The 19464-nt window shown below is 40.7% G+C and overlaps 1 protein-coding gene across 1 annotated transcript in view; it reads left to right on the top strand.

The window, feature by feature from the left end:
* The window catches only part of LOC103925889 (SLAIN motif-containing protein-like), a 23633-nt gene extending 5983 nt beyond the window's left edge, over nt 1-17650 (top strand). The window contains exons 2-8 of the mRNA XM_009334688.1: nt 4518-4654; nt 7241-7390; nt 11458-11598; nt 13562-13879; nt 14087-14224; nt 14386-14704; nt 16517-17650. Coding sequence (XP_009332963.1) covers nt 4518-4654; nt 7241-7390; nt 11458-11598; nt 13562-13879; nt 14087-14224; nt 14386-14704; nt 16517-16583 — 1270 coding nt within the window. The 3' untranslated portion in view covers nt 16584-17650. The remainder of the gene's footprint in view (nt 1-4517; nt 4655-7240; nt 7391-11457; nt 11599-13561; nt 13880-14086; nt 14225-14385; nt 14705-16516) is intronic.
* Nucleotides 17651-19464: the final 1814 nt, after the last annotated feature.

Genomic DNA, 19464 nt, shown 5'->3' on the forward strand with positions numbered 1-19464 from the left:
CTTTCGGTATTTTGTTCAGCATGATTAGTCACTAGATAGACCTGAGAAAGTGGTGCCTCTTCTGGGTTTTACAGTGTAATTTTTTTCTATCTTTCAAATTTCTGTTTCCTGGGAATAAAGGCTCAAACCTCTACTTGGGCTAATACTACAATGTTTTTGTGTGGAGTGTTTTCCACAGGATTTTTCTCATTTTTTCCTCTTATGTTTCTATCATTTCAAGACCTGGACAGCATTGTTTCACTGTTGTTTTCCACAACACTATATTGTCCGTATTGGTATTTCTGTTCAACAGTAGTGTTTAGATTTGAGATTAGAACAGCATAAGCGCAGTAATAAATCTGAAAATCAACTCTCTGAAGTCTGATATGTAAAGGAAAGGAAAATGAATGCATTATCTGTTCGAAATACACGCTTTATAGAAGAATTTAGCTGCCTTCTTAGCACTTCATGGAGGCATATCTTATAAACCTAAATTGTTCTAAACATATTTAGCTACCTCAGGTCTCTTTCTCCTTGCATTGATGTATACAACTCAAAGGTTTGATAATCGGTGCAATGTCTGCCATTTTGGTACCGCTGTAGCTACTGGTGGTAAGTGCTATGGAAGGTGTACAATAAACCAAGCATGTATCTTAAAAACTGAGGTTCATTTGACTTTCAGTTTAATTTACTAATGGACTAGTTATAGAGCTTTTGCCTGAATTCTCTTCTTATGATCTATAGATTTACTAGTGCAAATATTCTGCATGATTAGGATCTTAAATTCTCAGGCAATAATGGCTTGCACTCTTATAATTGATCTGATGTGTTACTAAATTGTGAAGATGCTTTTTTTTCAGTGCAGTGTGCAATTTGAGAAAGCTGTCATAGTCTTTTCTAGATTCTTGGGGTTTTTTTTATTTAAAGCAGTATTTTCAAAATCAAATAATAGTGGCCATTAACTCCCATAAATCCTCCTGTGACATTGACCCCAAAAGAAAAACAGTATCTCTAGAAGATGCTCTGCTTTTTAGTACATTGGAATATGTTGGAATGAAGTGCAAAGAATCCCAGAAATTTATTTTTGAGTGCTTACATTCTTAATGGAAGAAAAATCTCATGTTGTGCTTGCTGCATAACTCAAACTACTTGGCTCTTACCAGAGGTGCATTTCATAAAATACTTTATATGGGAAAGTGAAACACATACACTAGTAAGCAGAAGCGAAAGATGCTTTATCGAAGGGGTTTCCTCACAGAAGCTGAAGAAAATCTCATTCATATTTAATAAGTTAATGCAGCAAAACCCCAATACATCAAATTAAGAATATATGCCCAAATGTTTACTTTCTGAATTTTTGTCTTAGGCCTTGTAACTATCTAAATAACTTCTTAATTGTCATCTGCAATTTGACAAAAGAAAATATTCAAAGCATAACCTTTTGCCATTTAAACAGAACATGCTTCACACCCAAACTGCTGAGTTGTAGGAACAAAATGCAAGGTAAAGCTTATTCAGTAATGAGGTATTTGTTAAACCCAAAAGACTTTGGCTGACTCGTTAGCTGGCAGTCGTATGCATACTTAATGGCATGCCTGAGTACATTTTTTCCAATGCTTATTGGATTAGGTTAACCTGACAAATCAAACAGCCTCAGAGGATAAAAGTACCAGAAATAAAATTCTGCATAGTTTTAAACAGAGCAGAGCGAGTTTAGCTTATCACAAAAAGCTCTTTCAGAAGAAAGCCTGTTTTAGTTCAGCTAGAAACGTATTAATACTGTGTTAACCTGGCCTCTGCTGCTGCGGCAGCTGTGCCACGGTGGCTAATGGAGGATGACACTTGGGGGGGGCTCTAGTAAAAGGTGACTTCTGGTTCTTAATCTTGTGTCCAGAAAAATACTCACTTCTATTTGTGGGGCTGGTGTTTCTAGTTTATCAGCTGATGGTGTGCAGTGCTCCAGAAGAATGAGCTATGCCAGCATATATTGAGAAGTTAGCTTGCTAACTATGCTGAATCCTTCCCCAAAGCTACTTAAAATGGAAAATAGTAAACCTGACGCTGTGAATTCCTCTTTTTTTATAAGTTGCCTGTCAGTGCTCTGAAAAATTGAGTTGTGCTTACTTAATTGAGTTTAGTGAAATTGTAAGTGAGACCATCGCTTGCCAATAGACTTGTCGGCTGAAAAATGAGTGTCCTGGCAGACTACAGAGGCCTCCGACAGCCTGGGAAGCAGGTAGCTCTGCTCCATGTGGAAACGGTTCTAGCAATCAAACAAGCGTTACCATTTTCAGCTGACAGAGTCCTGGGTAGAAACATGATTAGAAGTGTGGAAGGAGCTGGGTAGAACTAATTCTTCCTCAAGTAGAGCAGGATTTTCTCCCTTAACCTAAAATATGTGAAGAACAGCGTGACCTGCCTAAGGAGGCTATTGCCATCTTTTTTTTGTTTGATGGTTTTGTTGCTGCTTTTTTGGCCTGAACTGTGAAACAAACCCAGAGAGAGTGCTTTGCTTTCTCTGTTTTATTGGATCTGAGTGGTTGTAATGCTCATTTGCCCGTGCAGAAATGCAGCAAGATATGTTTGTGGGGTTTTTCATAAAAGAGGACATTGCAGATTCAGGAATATTTGTGTTCACGTTTCTCAGCATTTATTTTGCCAATAGCAAATTAGGGTTTGGATTTTTTTTTTTATTTGCATGTGGTTTCGTGTGAAGCTTGGTATGAAAAAAGCTTCTGTATGAGACATGACTAAAGAGACTGAATCTCTACTCCCTGAAAAAGATGGGTCTGGGTCGGGGCAGGGATATTATTGAGAAAGATGGACCCAAGAGCTAGACTTCACGTCCGCAAATGACACCTAAACTTCTCAATCAGGTTCCTGTATATTCATCCCCCCAAATTTAGTCTCAAAGCGTATCCCTTCTAGAAAGGTGTTTGATATCTACACAATTTCAAAGACTTGGAAATTTTCTTCTTCTTCTGGTACACTTAATTCTAAGAAACTACATTGTGGACAAATTCAGTAGTTCGAAAGTTAAGCGGAAGAATCTTAAGGCCTTGTTAACAAGATCAAAAAAGTTTCCGCTTTCAGAAATCTCCTCTCTGCTTTTTTTTATTGAGTTCAGAGGTAATCGCCTCGCAGACTCTCCCAGAAATCGCAGATGCAGGTCCTTAAGTTCGTCATCACAGAGCTTACCTTCCTACCTGTGAATCCTTTTTATGATCCTTTGAATGACTTCAGTAGAATACTATATTAAATATCTTATTGTAGCAGTGCATTCATGGCACAGTAAATATATTAACATGTGCGTGTTAAGATTACTTAGCTGGAACTCTAATGTTAAAGGAAGGTACGTATTATTATACGCAGGAAATGTATTGACTCTGTGGGCAGATTCTGCTAATGACTGCGCTTCTTTCTATTCCCGCCTCTCTCATCCTATTGATTGGTTGAGATCCCGATGCCCTCTACCTGAGGGTGTTCTTCTCCAAGTGACATGCAAGAATTAAAAACTGTTTAACTTTTATATGTACACAATTCTGATCCCCCCCCCAAGTTTTAGGTGTGTTGCTCTTTATATGTTAAAATATAGGGTGCTTTTTTCTGTTGGGATTTTTTGACTTTAAAAATGCAAATGTGGGATATGTAAGTAGAATTCTTGAGTTGCTTTTCAATCTGGCTCCTATACCCTTTGACCTTTTTTGAGAGAAATTTTCTACTTGTGAAAAATGGTTAAGATGCTACTTTACACAAGATCAGTTGTAAATAATCCAAGACTATAAGATGATTAAACCTGTCTGTACGTAAGGCTAATCCTGTGTGTATATGCAAAACAGTGCTAGGTGTATTAGAACTGTCAAAAATGTAGGCTTTAGGAAAACTTATCTTACCTTACAATAAAAAAAAAAAGGAAAGGTAGCATACAGTCATACTTCCTAACTGTCTGAAAATTTCTAAGTCTTCCAATTAAATGGTTTATCCCTGAAATCTGAGAGTAGACTTCTTACTATTCGTTCAGTGTCTCAGAGGGCTGCTGTTAGGAGATAGGAGACAAGTGTTGCCTGCAGTGCAATGCAGGTGGAATATCCAGAGCCGCGGGTTTTAAACAAAAAATACAACAGTTAGCCTTCTGAAGGTAGATCACCTTGAATCTCAAGTTAGAACCACCTCCTCACCCTTGCTGGCTTTGTCATGAGATGGGTTTTTGGGAGGGAGAGGCAGGGGTGACAGGTGATGGTGAGTATACCGACAACTTAACTTTTAGTAGTATTCCAACAGCCCAGACTTGAACCTTGCCTTGCAGAGGCTGTGCACTTTCTCTGTGAAGCTGTCTTTAAGTGGATTTTATTATTGTGATAGTAAATTTTGTTTCTGAGTCATAGTATACAATTTAAACTTGATTTTTTTTCCCGTTTTTAATTTGGATAGTTTTCCTATTGCTTACTGTTTGGTATACTTTAGTAAATGCTACTTCAGTGGCTGTATGCTTTGAGTTAATGAGCATTTCTTACTGTTTCCTTTCAATCCTTGCAAAGGCTCTATGTGTCCCCGAGAAAATCTACTACAGATCAGAAAACAGACTCACCTTTAAAATGGTGCCGGCAGGTGTTGGATAATCCCAGTCCCGAGACAGAAGCAGCCTGCCGAACTTTAATAAACAGGCTTGATCAAGGTACGTAAACTATAAGCATTGCTGCTTCAAGTGTCTTTTATTTCCACTTGTGTACTTTACGTTATTGAGAACCTGTAAAGCAAAGGAAACATGGAAGTTTGTGCTTTCTGTAGTGGAGAGTGTCTGCAGGGATAGCACTTCGGATCTTGTGCTTTTGGTGCATATTTGTACAGCCGTGCTTGTTATTGTATAAAAACCTCCCTGCTTTTGGTTTACGTTGGTAATGCCTCAACTGATGAAGGTAAGAGGTCATTCTGTAAACGTTAAGAAAACTATGCTGATTACAAGGAACAGATGAAACCAACTGAACTGTGATGTTTTGTGTCTATGTATTTTTTAAGACGCAAATACAGGCATTTCAAATTAATTGCCAAATTGACCACCTTGCTTTCTGGCTTTCTAATATGTTCAGAGCCTAAACACTAAAATATATTTTAGTGTTTTCAGGCTCTTGATTTTTTTTTTTAAATATTTAAACATCTTTAACGTAAAAATATGTAGAGGAAAAAAATGTGCTTTTGGGGAGTGGTGAAGAGAATCATATGAAACTATTATTGCAGCTTTTTTCTATCTAAAAAGTTCTAGTGTTGTTGTGTGTTTCTGATGGCGATTATTCTTACCGTATCTTACCGTTAGTATTATTACCTGGGTAAAATATTTGTCTGATGCTCAACGCTTACAATAATGAAACATTAAAATCTGTAACTTGAAGAAATGGTGTCACTTGGAAACCTAGTTTTTCTTCCAGTTTTATCATCCCCTAAAAGCACTTCATGGTGGCTTTCACCTGTGTAACTTAACCACTGAGGGAAAATCCCTTACTTAATCTGCCTGAAACGAAAACGCTATGGAGCGTTCTGTTCAGTAGTCGGATACCACCGTCATAGTCAGTATTCTGGGGTCATAGGTTTGTGTTTGTTCTTCTCCTTTTTCGGGGCACAGCAGGATCAATCCCATATTAGCCTTTCGCTGATGTAAGAGCTGTTAGAATAGATGCATAGTTTACTTCATTACAAAAATAAGAAGGTTATTCTATTTCTACGTATCTGTAGTGCATCACCTGGAATCCATCTGGTGGATATCCTACCTTTGTCTTTCCAAACGCACTCCGGGTTTGTATGTAAAATGTGCGAGTCCCGGGCTGAATCGCTGATAGCCAAGACACTGAGGGGTTTGAAGTGAATAAGCAATCCTTTCCTATATCATATAGCTTTCCCATATCGGCAGCTGTGATTTACCCTGCAGCTGGAGGGATGACTAGTTTTATTATTTCCTTCTAACAACTCATCGTTGAAAAACGTTGCGGAGCAGGACGTGTTGCAACCTCATCTGTCTAGTCTGACTCGTGAACATCTAAACACAAAAGCTGTGGTTAGCAGTGTTTGAAAAAGTGAAGTTTCTGAGAGAATTAATGTTTTGAAGTTCAGTGATGTTCTTAACTGCTGAAAATACAACCCCCAGTTTGGTACAAAGTTGTTGTCTGCCTGGGTTTTGAATTGGCTGGCTTTGTCTTCTATGTGAATGCAATAATTTTGATTTCAGTTTGACCAGTAATTTGACCTCGGTGATTTGAAGGCTGAGGCGCCACTCTTTTGTTCTGTTTTAAGCTTACATACTAACAGTGTTTTGGCACTGCTTGTAATCAGGCTTATTTTGAGTTTAGCCTTGAAATTCCTGATTTGAGATAACTGAATGTAGCTTGAGAACAAACTTCATCTACTTTTATAAACCATCTCCACTGCAGGTTCATTTTATTAACTCTTTGCTTTCTGTCTGAAAGGTATCAGACTTTATTTGTACTCTACCACTCTTTTTTAACTAAAACAGTCTGACTTTATATTTGTAGGGGAAATAAGAAAGAAAACTATTTATATAGTGAATCTTCATTATTTTCTTGGCTGCTGTTCTCTCAGTGGTAAGGGTTCGGTGGGCAATTCAGCAGCCCCTTGAATATATCCAGATCATAGACTGAGTGATTTCCTTAGCGTTGAAGCTGCTTATTTCCAACTTCAGTAAGCACGGATGCACAAAGTTTTGCTACCTGGCTTATTTTGATTGTTTCACTAACTCGTATGCGAGTCTGTGTGTGGAATAAATGTTTCAGAATGGTTGTTTTTCATATTAATTTGGTCTCCTTTTAATCTAAAGGCATAGCTTTTGTGGTTTAATGCTGTTTTGATTCCATCATTAAAAATTCAAAATAACACGTGTAAATATAAAGTTCAATGGAGCTCTTTAAAATGAGGATGGGGTGTCGAAGTGACAGATATTTATGAAAACAGTCATCTTTGAAGACCAGCACTGAAACTTTCAGAAATGCATGGCTGCTTTAAAGCCAAGTTTGTCAGTAGTTATTCTTGGAAGTCTTCAGAAGTGACAAAACAGGTTAAAGGGGAGAGCGAGCAAGGGAACAGGCTCTGCTTTGCGTCCTACATCTTGTAACTGACACCGTCAAGATGTCTTATTTGAAGTGCATCTGTTACAATATTTAATTTTGTTTGATCTGATGCCTTTCTTTATCTTATGCTCTTTGTTTTTAAAAATAATTTGATAACTTTTATGGCTTTTTTGTATTTTTCCTTCTAGCCAGTAGATGGAAAAACCTGTATTGCAGTCCATTGGCATCACCAAGCGCACATAATTTGAATACAGAGACAGGCTCCTGTAGCAATGCACTAAACTCTCCCGGGCATCTCAAATCGACTAACAAAGCACTACTAACCTGTGGCAGCTCAGGTATGGCGTGTCAATAGAGCAGTGCAAACTTGTAGTGTTTAAAATGCAAGGAGTATTACTAATTGACGCAGGGAAAAGTTGTCAAGAGATGCAAGTCCACCCATGGGGTTTTCTCCTTTTAATTTGCTCACTTACTGACATGGGTTTCATCTGCTGTGTGGGAGAAAACCTCCTTGCATTCTAAATGCCTTGTAGCTAGTTCATGTTTTTGTTTTTATAACTTCCTATATATTTATAAGTTGTACTAATTTTAAGTGACTTAAAATAGAAAAAAGCTATTGGGGCAAAGAAAATGCTGCTCTTGAATAATGTTATCATATGTAGGTGTTAACTTTATAGTGTTACTTGGACTCAGTTTTCAGGCTTGAGAGTTTGTGCAGTTTATTTTGAAAATATTGATTAATGTAGGCAACAGAAAGAAGCCATGTGCTTTAAGATAAAAGGCGTAGTCTCTGGGATAAGCCTTTAAATTGGCTGAGTGGGCAGCTAATCACAAAATAACAAAAGCTTTCCATCAGGCTTAATTGTGTTTGGAGTCAGATTTCCTACCTGAGAGGCAACTTACACAGAATTCTCGTTAGAAGCCTCTATTTGTAGGTATGATAATGAAGCTTCTCCTGAACGGCTTGGCCTCAGGTCTGCCTTTGCATTTAAGCTGCTGCCTAAGGAGTCCGTGTAGGCTCTTTCAGGAGCTTCGTTGATCCTTGATGCAGTTCATGCTCGGCTTCCCAGTACAAATGCTCTGCCTCTTGGCTTTATTATCAAAGGAGTCTTCCTTGATTTGTTTGGGTTTTGTGGAAATTGCTATATCCTAATTTGCATGTTTAAAAACATAAAGCATGTTTAACAGTTTCTGGCTTGAAACTTGATGTTAAGTGAACCTTTTTTAAGAAAAAAAAAAAAGGGTTGCATATGGATGTTTTCACAGCTGCAGGTATGCTTTTGAGATCTGCTGGTTTTCTGCTGTAAACAGAAATTAACACTTATCTCTATTTTGCAAACAAAAGGATGCATGTAGGACTGATTATTTTTGCAAGCTGACTTCTGCAGGGAAAAATCTCTAAATCAATTTCTTGTTTTTAATACGAGGTTGGTTGGCGATCTAGGTCTAACCACCTTTTTACACAGAAACAGTTACTGATGCGTAAAACCAAAGTGTCTGTGCAACTTCTAGACTTATTCATTCACTCTGCAGATCTGCTGAAGTCGTCAAGGGTGCTAAATAAAAACCCAAGTATAGAACAGGCTTTGTCCCTGTAGGTTTATACATGAGAGTTCACTTGATCTGTTTGGTGGCTCTTCCCTTGTGACTTGTGTAAGTGCTAACATGAATTTGAAGTTCACTGCCAACTTGATTGACTCGAACCTAATTTTATTTCTAAGAAAAATGGAGCTTCCCTACCGTTCAAATGAGAAATGTTTAACAGTAACTTCCCTTAAAAACCAAACAAAAACCCCTTTTACAAAATCCAGATGTGGTATATTTTGACGTTTCTGTAATGAAAACCATAATCAGTTCATCTTGCAATGTTGAGCCACAGCAGTTTTTACTGATGAAAGAATGTGAATGTTTTTCTTCCCCTCCTTGACTGTTTTTAAATAGCCCTGCAATTTGAAATGCAACAACCAAACTAAACATACACAACTGAATTGGGAACTTTGCTTTTTAAAAAGCTGTATTCAAGATACAGCTGTATTAACAATACCACTTCTAGTATTAAAGAAGGTGTTAGTTACAGCAGGAAACCTGTGCTTATTCGGTATACTACATCCTACAGGTGCAATCCCTACTCTGATGTTGGCTTTATTTCAGCTGCTTACAAGTGTCTTTTCCTGACACCAGAAGGAAAGAGACGGGATTATGTTATACAGTCGTGCAGTCTTAATACTGGAGTGTCCCGACTTGGAGTGTGTGTTAGTGTAACACACGCACGCACAGACGCACCCCTTACACTAGTCACACTGCTATCACTGTATTATGTAAGCACCTTGAAACTGGGAAAACTTTACGCCTTTTCAGATGAGGAATTTGAGGCTTACTGGTGCAAAGCAGTTTGCTCAACGTCCACCTAAGAAATTTGTTTTACACCTGGACTTCAAACGTGTGTTTTCCATGTCATCAGTTACTACTCTTCAAAACTGGTTGAAGAAATAATGTTGGGAACCTGCTGCTTTTTCCTGCCTGACTGGAATTAACCATTGTTTTGAAAGGGTTGCTCAGCAATGGTTTTTAGATGTTTTGCCAAGAACAGACAAAATGTTTTATTTCTAGCATCACCGTTGAGAATTACTCTATTCAGAAGGTGCACTGCTTTCAAGACTTATTAGAACACACCAGGCAAAACTGCGTGAGCTGAAGTAAAAGTCAATGGTGAATGACATCGTACAGATGCTTTGGGAGGCTGACTTGTATTCTTGATTCGGTGGCTGGTGTGCTACAGCCTGCTTGTTGCTTTTTATTTAAGTGACGATCTCGAATCCCTGCTTGAGCAGGATTTGTATTTCTTAAGCCTACTCTAGCTGAAAGTGATGTTGCGTGCTCTTAGGCTCTTGCATATCTACTCGCTCTATCTGATCTTCTGTCAGATTGTGGTTTTTAAATTTTTTTTTTTTGGTGGGTCTAAGTCTATATAGTACTGATTGCAACCTTGTCTTGGAATTAATTTAAGGTAATGATGTACTCTCTCCTAAAATAGCTCTGTAAGTTATATGGGCTAATGTGTCTGTGTTCGAGGGTTAGTTATGCTAGGAGCATATTATGGTATTTTGTAACATGTGGCATAGATAAGCACGTTTGCCACGTAGAGGTTTTACATTCACTAATCCTTCTGTGTTTCCAAAAATCTTTCTAGGGATGTGGGGTGTTTGGTTTTTTGGTTGTGTGTTGTTTTTTTTTAAATACAAAGCCGTATGGTAGTTATAAAATGGGAAAAGAAGAGGGAGGTATGCTCGCCATTGCATGCTCCCTCTCAAAGATACTACCTCGAGTCAAAATTAACATTGATGGAGTGGTAGCAAGATTCTCCTATCATTGCCTGCATCTGCCTGCCATCTGCAGACGGAGATAAGCTAACTGCTAGGCGATGCTTAGCCTTCCTGCATCAACAGTCATCCCAGATGCCAGGAAGGGTCGCATCCGAGGAAAACCAAAGGCAGTTGCGGTACCACACTTCTGTGCGTAGAGCTACTTAGAAGCCTCCCACATTTGAAGGACAAGTACCAGTATAACCCCGAAGTGTTATAACCCCGGCTTGTTCTCATCTCCCTATTTCAGTAGCAAGTAGTAGTACTCCTATGCCATGGAAAATACTGACTTGCTTGACTTAATAAAAAGTACTAACAGGTAAAAGTTTGCACTTAATGATGATTATGATGATATTTTTATTATTATTCTTCAAAAGGAAAATTATTTGTTCCTCTTCCTAATGCCTGACTCCTGGAAAAACTTCCCTGGTGGAAAGATCCTTCCAGTTTGTTTTTTATGACCTACTGTATGAACAAGCTATATCCTTCCCTGTAAGAGAGAGTTTGGTTTATGACGAGAGGAAAAAAATGGATAAACCTCAGGAATGGGGAGGAGGCAATCTAGTGTAAACTCCTCTTTGCATAAGCAGATTGCATGACTGATTTCTTGAGGTACTGTACTGAAAGCCATTTGGATCCTTACTCCTATGACCGCTCACCAACACCCCAGCAAGCACTTTGTATAACTTTGCTGCTTAATATCTAGATCAATAGTTGCCCCTTTCTCAAAATAGGCTGAAATAATACTGATCTTTTAAAGGGTGTTTCTAAGCTCAAAATTACCAAGTGTTCCTTTGCCACCTTCTGGACAGAAGTCCACAATTTTCTCCCCACACAGTCTGCCTTCTGAAAATTGCAGGTTAAAATACTGAGCATTGTGTTCTCAAGTAATTTCTGACTTCTTCGTTATTTCTAGCAACCACACCTCAACTTCCCAACTGCACTGATTTTATTACTGGAGTAAATACTCTGCTGCTCGTTCTTGTTTTGTATGCGGATGTCTGAATGCTTTTTGTGTTCCTCCCTCCTCTTCCCTCCTAAAGGTTACTTGAGCATGCATTCTGCGCTGAGCTCTCAGTCGTCTGTGGACAGTGAGCTGAGCACATCTGATGACTCCATCTCCATGGGATACAAACTGCAGGACTTGACTGATGTCCAGGTTATGGCACGCCTTCAGGAAGAAAGTAAGTGACAGCCATCTCCTTTGTGTTACAGTTTTAGAACTGTAGAGACATGTAGATGGATCCCAACTGTTCTTCTCCCTTTCCCCAACAAAAAAATAATTTAATAGATCATTTGAAATGTTTGTGATTTGCAGGGGCTTCCTTTAAAAATATACAGACCCAGACTGCCACTTAAACTGAGCGGTTGCATAGCATTCTCAAGATTACACCTCTTAAAGCAGAGGATGGTCTTGAAAGCATTATCCAAAACCCCACTTTGTTAAATATGTAAGCGCCCTTTGATATTCAAAAATATTCCATCCCAGATTGTCTCTGAAGTACAGGTGAAGTTTTATGAGTAACTGTTTCATAATAGTGGCAGTTTAAGCAGCAGCAGCTCACAGTTGCCTGTCTGGTTGCTGTCCCCTCGCTTGAGCAACCACAAGCAGCTGCGTGACTGTGCTGTCTACTGGTTTGGGGAACTGATCCAGCTGAAAAAATAACCCAGCAAAATTTTTTGCTTGTAAATTTTTGTTTTTCTGAGCAGGCTGCCTAACTGCAGCCTGAAATCATATTAGAAGCTGTCTAGAGGACTGAATTTTACAAGTTGTTTATTTCACAGAAGATGCAAGTAGTATTTCACTGCTGTGTTGAGTAAAACCAAGAGTTCAAGAGTACTAAAACTGAAAAAGCTGAAATTACAATTTAAGTTTTGCTCTGGTAAAGTGCTCGGAGACAGCTCTGCAAATTTAACTTAAGCATAAAACCTGTCTGTGTCCCAGCGTGTGGGGATTTCAGGGCCCTGATCCAGTTCCCATTAAATCATTGGTAAACTTTCTATTGACTTCAGCGTGATTTGGATGAGGTCCTAATTGAAGGTCAAGGTGGAACAAAGTGGTTGGATCTGTTTTTCTGTGCAAATTAATCAATAATTTGATTTACAGGAAACAGAGAATGAATGGTGTTTTTCTTTTGGAGAACATTGACTTACAGTACTGTGCGTTTAGAAATTTAAAAAACACTATGATCTAGGAATTGGAATATGAGACCAAAAAGACCAAAAGACAATAAGATCTTCTTATTGGTTTATTACCCGCGAGCGCAGCTGAGGAAAAGTTGTATTAAAGTGAATAAAGCAAATAACAGCCTTTTTCTTTCTAAACTTGAATATTTTCTCTTATGTGTTGTGATCCTTTAAAAAAAAAAAAGTCAAGGAAATCCTGTCACATTACAAAGTTTGCAGTGAAATATGAAAATCGCTTCATCCTCAGAACGATGGAAGCTTCTCATATTTGCTTTGTGAAGGGAGAAGAGTGGGGAATGCTTCCGCGCTTTTTTTTTTAAATCCCTGCAGTGAAGGGACTGCACTGGGAAGAGGGTTTTTCAGAACTTTACCTGCCGCCTTTCTCAAAAGTCCCTTCAACCAGTTCGCTAAATTAGTTCTCGGTAAGAAGTTGCTTGTACTTTGTTAGGCAAGAAAAGCTTAAATAAAGGCGTAAGTTGGGGGAGGACCCGTAAACAAACCAGACAGTTGCACTGCAGGGGTCAATAAAAAGCAGGTGTTTTTTCACTTGGAGGCAGAAGTTCAAATCTTTGTTTCAACCTGTTGAAATGCTGGTGGGCGCATAATTAATTGAACTAAAAAATTCATACTGGAAATTAGACTCCTCTACCTAGTTAACCTAACAGAGCTTGCATGGCAATAGATAGTCCGCAATCACAGCTGCTTGTGTATGTGACATAAGGAGTAATTCAGGTCAATTTGCTCTGATTAAACAGTACTGATATAGGTGACACTGTTCCAGTTTAGAGATTCCATATGCTTGTGAGTGTCTCCGGTAAAGAGAGTTATTAACTTGACTCTCCTTCCAAGGTGAAATGAATCACTGATAAAAGCATTGCTTCTGAATTTGCATTGCAACTGGGTAAGGAATTTCTATTTTAAAGTATGATGACTTTGAGCCATGTTGCCCTCTACCTCCAGGTCTCCGTCAGGATTGTGCCTCCAGCTCTGCTTCTGTATCACGTCGCAGTTCCAGTGCCTCCCTTCACTCTCTGCGAAGAGGTACCTACAGTGACCAGGAGTTCGATACATACAGCCTTGAGGACGAGGACGATTATGATTGTTCCCTGTCATACCGTAGCGCTCACAGATACTCACCATCTCCGCTCAGTTCACCCCGATGTCAGTCTCCTTCTTCCAGTGCAGATTATGGCAGGTCATCGACTTCCCGAATCCGTCCCCCAAGGAGATCTGTGCAAAGTCCGATGCAAGACCGGCTCAAGTATGCAAACAGCGAAGGTAAGCTCGTTGTGAGCTTTTGACATGAGTCAATGAAAAGAATTTTGACACATACATTTGAGAAGCGCTGCTATTTAGTGGAAGCTAAGAATTAGTTACACGCTTGTCTACTTTTAAGTGCATAAGTTTTTCAGGAGGTAGTCTAAACCATTATATATCTCCACTGCTACCAGAAGCAGCAAACAGAGAATTTGCTCTTGATTTCAGAGGAGATGCGCCACAGCATGCCCAACCTGGCCAGGACGAGCCTCCGAGCTTTGGAGTCTGTGCGGAGCAGTCGGAGCTTGGAGTCAGATCTGCAGGTGCCAAGCAGTCGAATTCCAAGAACTCAGCAACGGTCAGCAGGTCAGTGCCCCGTCCTCCACACACACCGCTGCAGTTGATTTCATTTGTCTGCTTAACCGACCTGACTAAACCCGAGGCCCTTAAAAGGCCCGGTATCCTGAAGTGTTCTTAAAATACTGTTGCCAACTGGGTTATTCTTCCTTTTGTTGTTCCATTTCTAGGTCTGGCTCCCAGTAAGCTCAGGTACTCCTCCAGTGCTGGGCAGTCTCCCCTAACGGTGCGACAGCCGATGAAAGCAGGGTCATGCACAAACTCTCTGTTAACGCCCAGGCAGCCAGTAAAAGCCTGCGGTTACACAAGTCCTGTTAGTGGAGTTCGAAAACCACAGGCATCTTCGCTTAGTACAGGCTCTTCCAGTAGCAGCTGCGCTACCAGAAGCAGTAATATGGTCACTGTGGCAAAAAACTCACCCATTAAAGCGCGCACGTCTGTTGGAGGAATCTCAGTGCCCAAGAGCAAGCCAACACCACCGAACAAGAGGTAAGCGTGAGACTGCAAGCCTCAGACTTGAATGTCTGCCTTTATTTCACAGATTAAAACGCTTTTTTATAAAGTGATGTTCATCTCGGATTTCAAAGTGTGACACGGGTACAGAGTTGGGTCAGAGCTACTGATTATATGTAGGGCTGTGGTTGGGGAGCCCTTAAAGAAAGGGTGGCACTTAGCTGGAAGGTTCATGGACGTTGAGTACTTTGCCCCCAGTCAAGAAGCAAAGGGCTGCAGTTCCTTTAAATACCACTAAAATTAAATTCCGTGGATGTGTGTGTGAACTGACAGGCTGGGACTCCTCAGCTTCTGGGTGAGATACCCCTTTTTACCATGTAATCTGTGACCAAACGGTTCGGTATTTCAGTATTCCATCTGTTTAAAAAAATGAGTGCTTTCTTTAAACAAAGGTAATTATCCAGGAAAATGAAGAGGCATAGGCTCAAAACTTATTTCTATAAGAAATGAACGTTATGGCACATATTTATTTGGTGCGTACATCTGGTTTTGGGAAGGGAAAGAACTCTTCCAATGGACTAATAAATTCTCTTTACTGTTAATATAATAATCATCTTCCCAGATGATCTACTTTGGTGCCTCTGTAACTCTGCTACTGGTAAAATAAGTTTGGTACCAGGTTTTTTTTTCCCTTCCTTAGTCTTTCGTTAGGACTCCAGGTGGGCATTGCCCAAGGCCTAATGAGTTTTTAGAAGGGTTTGAAAAGTAGGACAAATTAACAAGGCTTGTCTTAAGCACGATTCTGTATCGTTACAGTATCTTCATACAACAGGGTGAAAGCAGGGCATAAATAATGGTTTCTGGAAACGTACCATTTTTGTTCTTGTTGCACGAGTCTGAACTGGTTTAGGGGCCACATCTTAATCCAGAAAGCTGCAATGGGTTTTTGGACGGTTTTTTGATGGTTTTTTGACATCTATGTCTAGCTTTTAAATTTTGTGATTAGCTTCCTAAATATTTAGACAGCGGATCCCTGAAGTTTGTAGATAGTCTAAAGCAGCAGCTGTTTCGTTAGAACATATTCAGTCCCTTTAAAGAATAAGGCCTCCAAAATGCTTCTAACAACGACGTGCACGGACTGCTTTATGCCATTTCAGCAAAGCCTGCTCTTACCCGTTGTCCTAAGGCATCCGCTGTGCTTTTGCGTGTGGTAAATCCACTACCACGTTGCCAAAAGCTGGTTTTTTACAGCTATTTGTTTGCGGTACAATTGTAGTGTAAACTTTTATGATTGAGGGAAGTTACGTTGATTCAGTATCAGACTAATAAGCAATAAGTACGTGTTGATTTTTAATGTCCTGTTGTAGCCTTCGATAAATTGAACTGTATCTACTTAAAAAAAAATACTCAAAAGGGAATTTTTAATCTCTTAATTTGTACAACCTGATTATTTTTCATGTGTTTAGTCATATTTGCAGGGAAAAATATTTCTCTTGGAGTCAGTCATGGGAAAAACCCACAACAGTGTTAATAACTTAGCAGGGCAGGATAAATATGTCGCTGTTTTAAGTACCCAGTAATAGTCGCTTAATTTCTCTAAACTGCCTGAAATTGCTGCTGCTGTTCTGCTGGCCTGCTGGGGCACGGGACGCGCGAGCTGTGCACACGGGTGACTGCAGCAGGTTACCGACGGCAGGCAGATGTTGATGTTGCCAGAAGGCAGATGTTGTAGAAGCCCCGTGTAAACTAAAACCTCAAACAAGCTGTTCCTGCGTGCAGCAACAGCTCACTGGGGTCTTTGCTGCTTCTAGCTGTTAGTGACTTCTTTTTTTTGGTCTCTCAAACCAGATTTCTTCAGTCAGCACAGACCACTCAGGCTGCTGAGGATGACTCCTGGAAGGATGGGTGTTACTGACACCCCAAAATGCTGACGCACTGCCGAACTCCTCCGTGAAGCGGACCCCCCAGCTGGCTGGGCGTAAGAACGTTATTTGAAGCTGGAACTCCAGAGACCCGTCGCGCTGCAGAGCGATGTGTAAAGTTCCTCGCCTCTTGAATGCGAACTGTCCTTACCTTCTGCTGTTCTGCCAAGAGCCTGACCTCTTCGTGGTGGAACGACAACTGCTTTACTGTGTCTCCACTGTTCAAAACGTTACTGAAATACGAGTCTTCACGCGAAGACTGAAAATAGCCTTATTTCATACAAACCTCTACTTGCAGCCCTTTGGAAGGCTTGTCACAACAAACTTCTCAGGTGACCCGCTCCTGAGGATGCCGCTTAAAAAGGCGGCTGGGTGTCCTGTTTGTGCCAGAAAGCAGCTCCGAGCTGTTGCTACGGTGTGGCGTAGCAGTGGCTTGGGGAGACTAGAAATAGCGACATAGATGTTAGAAGTAAGACTTTTTAAATTCAACCTGATGTACTCTAATATTTGTCTGAAACTCAACTGTTTGTTTGGGGTTTTGGTTTTTTTTTTTTTACTTCTGTATAGAATGTATTTCTGCTACTTTTTATTGTTTGTTCTAGAAGATGAAGCAGGTTTTTATAACTGTAGTACACTCCCAGCTGCTGTATTCAAGTGTGTGCATCACAGTTCACAAGTGAAGGAGCAGTACACAATATTTGTGTGGGTTTGTGAACGGGCAGTTGCAGGGACGGGGGATGCGACTTAAAAACTGCAGTTTATCAGCATCTTCATATCTCAGATGAGGAAGTTAACAAACACCAGTTATGCTTTTTAAAAATAACCCTCCATGACTGATTTGACTCGAAGTGTTTCCCCTTGGTCTCCCAACTGCCCTGACTTTTGTAGGTTTCCTACTGTCTCTCTGGCTATGAAGGATTCCGTTTCAGTGTCCTTTTCCTCAGCAAGTGCTGGATGCTCTGAATACAGGCTTAGTACAGAAAAGATGCACTGATAGCGACGTTCTCCCTGCCATCAATGTGACTTTGATAGCGTAGTTTAATAAAATGTTATGGTGCTGAAATAGATCTGCTTTATTCAAACAGCCAGCCTGACTTTTGAGTGTGTTTTTGTGCTAGGAGCGAGGCTTTTCCTGACCGGCCCAGCTGTACAGACGTCTGCTTCTGCACTTCAGCTTCTCTTTTGTACGAATGAGGTGGGTGTTAGCGAAGGAAAACTTAATTCACAGCCCTTGGTTCACGTCTTTTCTAGCGGAACATCCACAAGTGGCCTAAGCAGAACAAAATATAGGTAGGAAACAACACTCACAAATAGGAAGCTCTGCAGGATGCTTTACAGCCGAGATCACTTTTTGCATCATTTGCTTTAGAAAGGGGAAAAAAAGAGGAAGAGCGAGCTGGTATCAAACTGCTGTTTCAGAGTGGCTGGGGGGGCAGTGCCTGTAGCAGGCAGTCACTTCACCTAGGAGGGCAGGGCTGGCGCAGGACTGAGTCTGTGACTAGCTGACTCTTCTCAGCCCCTTGCGCGGAAGAAGTAGGCGCACGAGGGGAGCTTTTAGCATTGGGTGCGTAAGCTTTGAGACCAAGGTTGGGTTTGTCACCTCTTGAGAGAGGCACCTGTAAGCTGGGAACTGCAAAGGAGCAAGGGTTTCTTTCTCATGTTCCATTTGCTCATGAATATCAATGTTTTACTATAAACTTCTTAAGACGGAGCTGTATACTGTTAAAATAACCCTCTTACAAACCTGCTCTGAAGTAGGTTCCACCAGTTGAAAGGTTCTTGTTGAGAGCACTGTTACAGCTGAGAGAAGAGGCTGAACTGGAGCTGACTAGAAACACCTGCCTTCCTTCCACCTGTGAAGGTGTCGGAGACAACTGTTCTTACACAAACAGGCTTCCCCCTACCCCCGATAAAGCTCCGCAGTTTACAGCACTGTCCTGCTAAGGCTCTTCCTTTATGGAGAAGGTTCTTTGCTAGTAACTTCTGCCTGGTGGAAGAGCTGGAACCTGGTCACACTGAACTTAGTCACTGTCCCAGGGTGGGGAAAGGTAAAGGACCGACAAGGCTTCAGTTCGATTCCGCTAGCGTTTGAGTTCACCTTTTGCCTTTTCTGTGGTCTACATCCCCAAGGTAAGAGCACGCCTGCGTTCTCCAGGCAGTGCGTTTCTCTGCAGCCTCCGAAGTCGAGACAGCCACTGCTATTTAATGGATACTTAACAGATACTCAATGCCAGGCAAAGAACAAGAAAGGAAAGTGTTTGAAGAGTTTAAAGGTTATATTCTAGTTAAAGCTTATCAGGCATGTGGTACTGTTGCTGTGAAGAACTGCACAACCGATGCAGCCTCCAGAGATACAGATCTGGATACGCGTTTCTAGACAGACCAGAGGCTAAGAAGAGAAGCAAGCAGAAGGGTTACCAGGGCCTCCTTCCGCGGTTAGCTTCTGCGGGAGGGCAGGAGCGTCTGAAACGTAAACCTGATACCGACACGCACTGGAAGACAGCTGTCCCACGACAGGAGAGGCCGCGTTTGCTTCTGCGCCATAGATCAGGAACATTAAACACAAAACCCAGCTCTGTAAGAACTATCACCCTAATGAGACGATAATTTAAGTTTTATCCTTTCATTTTTCTACGCTGTTCTCATACCAAGTGATCATCTTTCAGATTTTCACATTCTGTATCCTCCCGAGCCCGAGCAGGTGTCATTAGAACGCAGCTTTGCCTCAAACCAAGACAACGATCAACTGCACTCAAACAGTTTCTGCAAGTTTAAGAGGAAATCCAGCTCCCTCAGTGATGCGCGAGCCTGCTTCCACCACCTAACACACCATCGGCGTTTAACCTTCCTGAGGTAGACAAAAGGCTACGGGGT

Source organism: Pygoscelis adeliae, unplaced genomic scaffold (assembly GCF_000699105.1).
Source record: "Pygoscelis adeliae isolate BGI_AS28 unplaced genomic scaffold, ASM69910v1 Scaffold412, whole genome shotgun sequence".
Taxonomy (NCBI): domain Eukaryota; kingdom Metazoa; phylum Chordata; class Aves; order Sphenisciformes; family Spheniscidae; genus Pygoscelis; species Pygoscelis adeliae.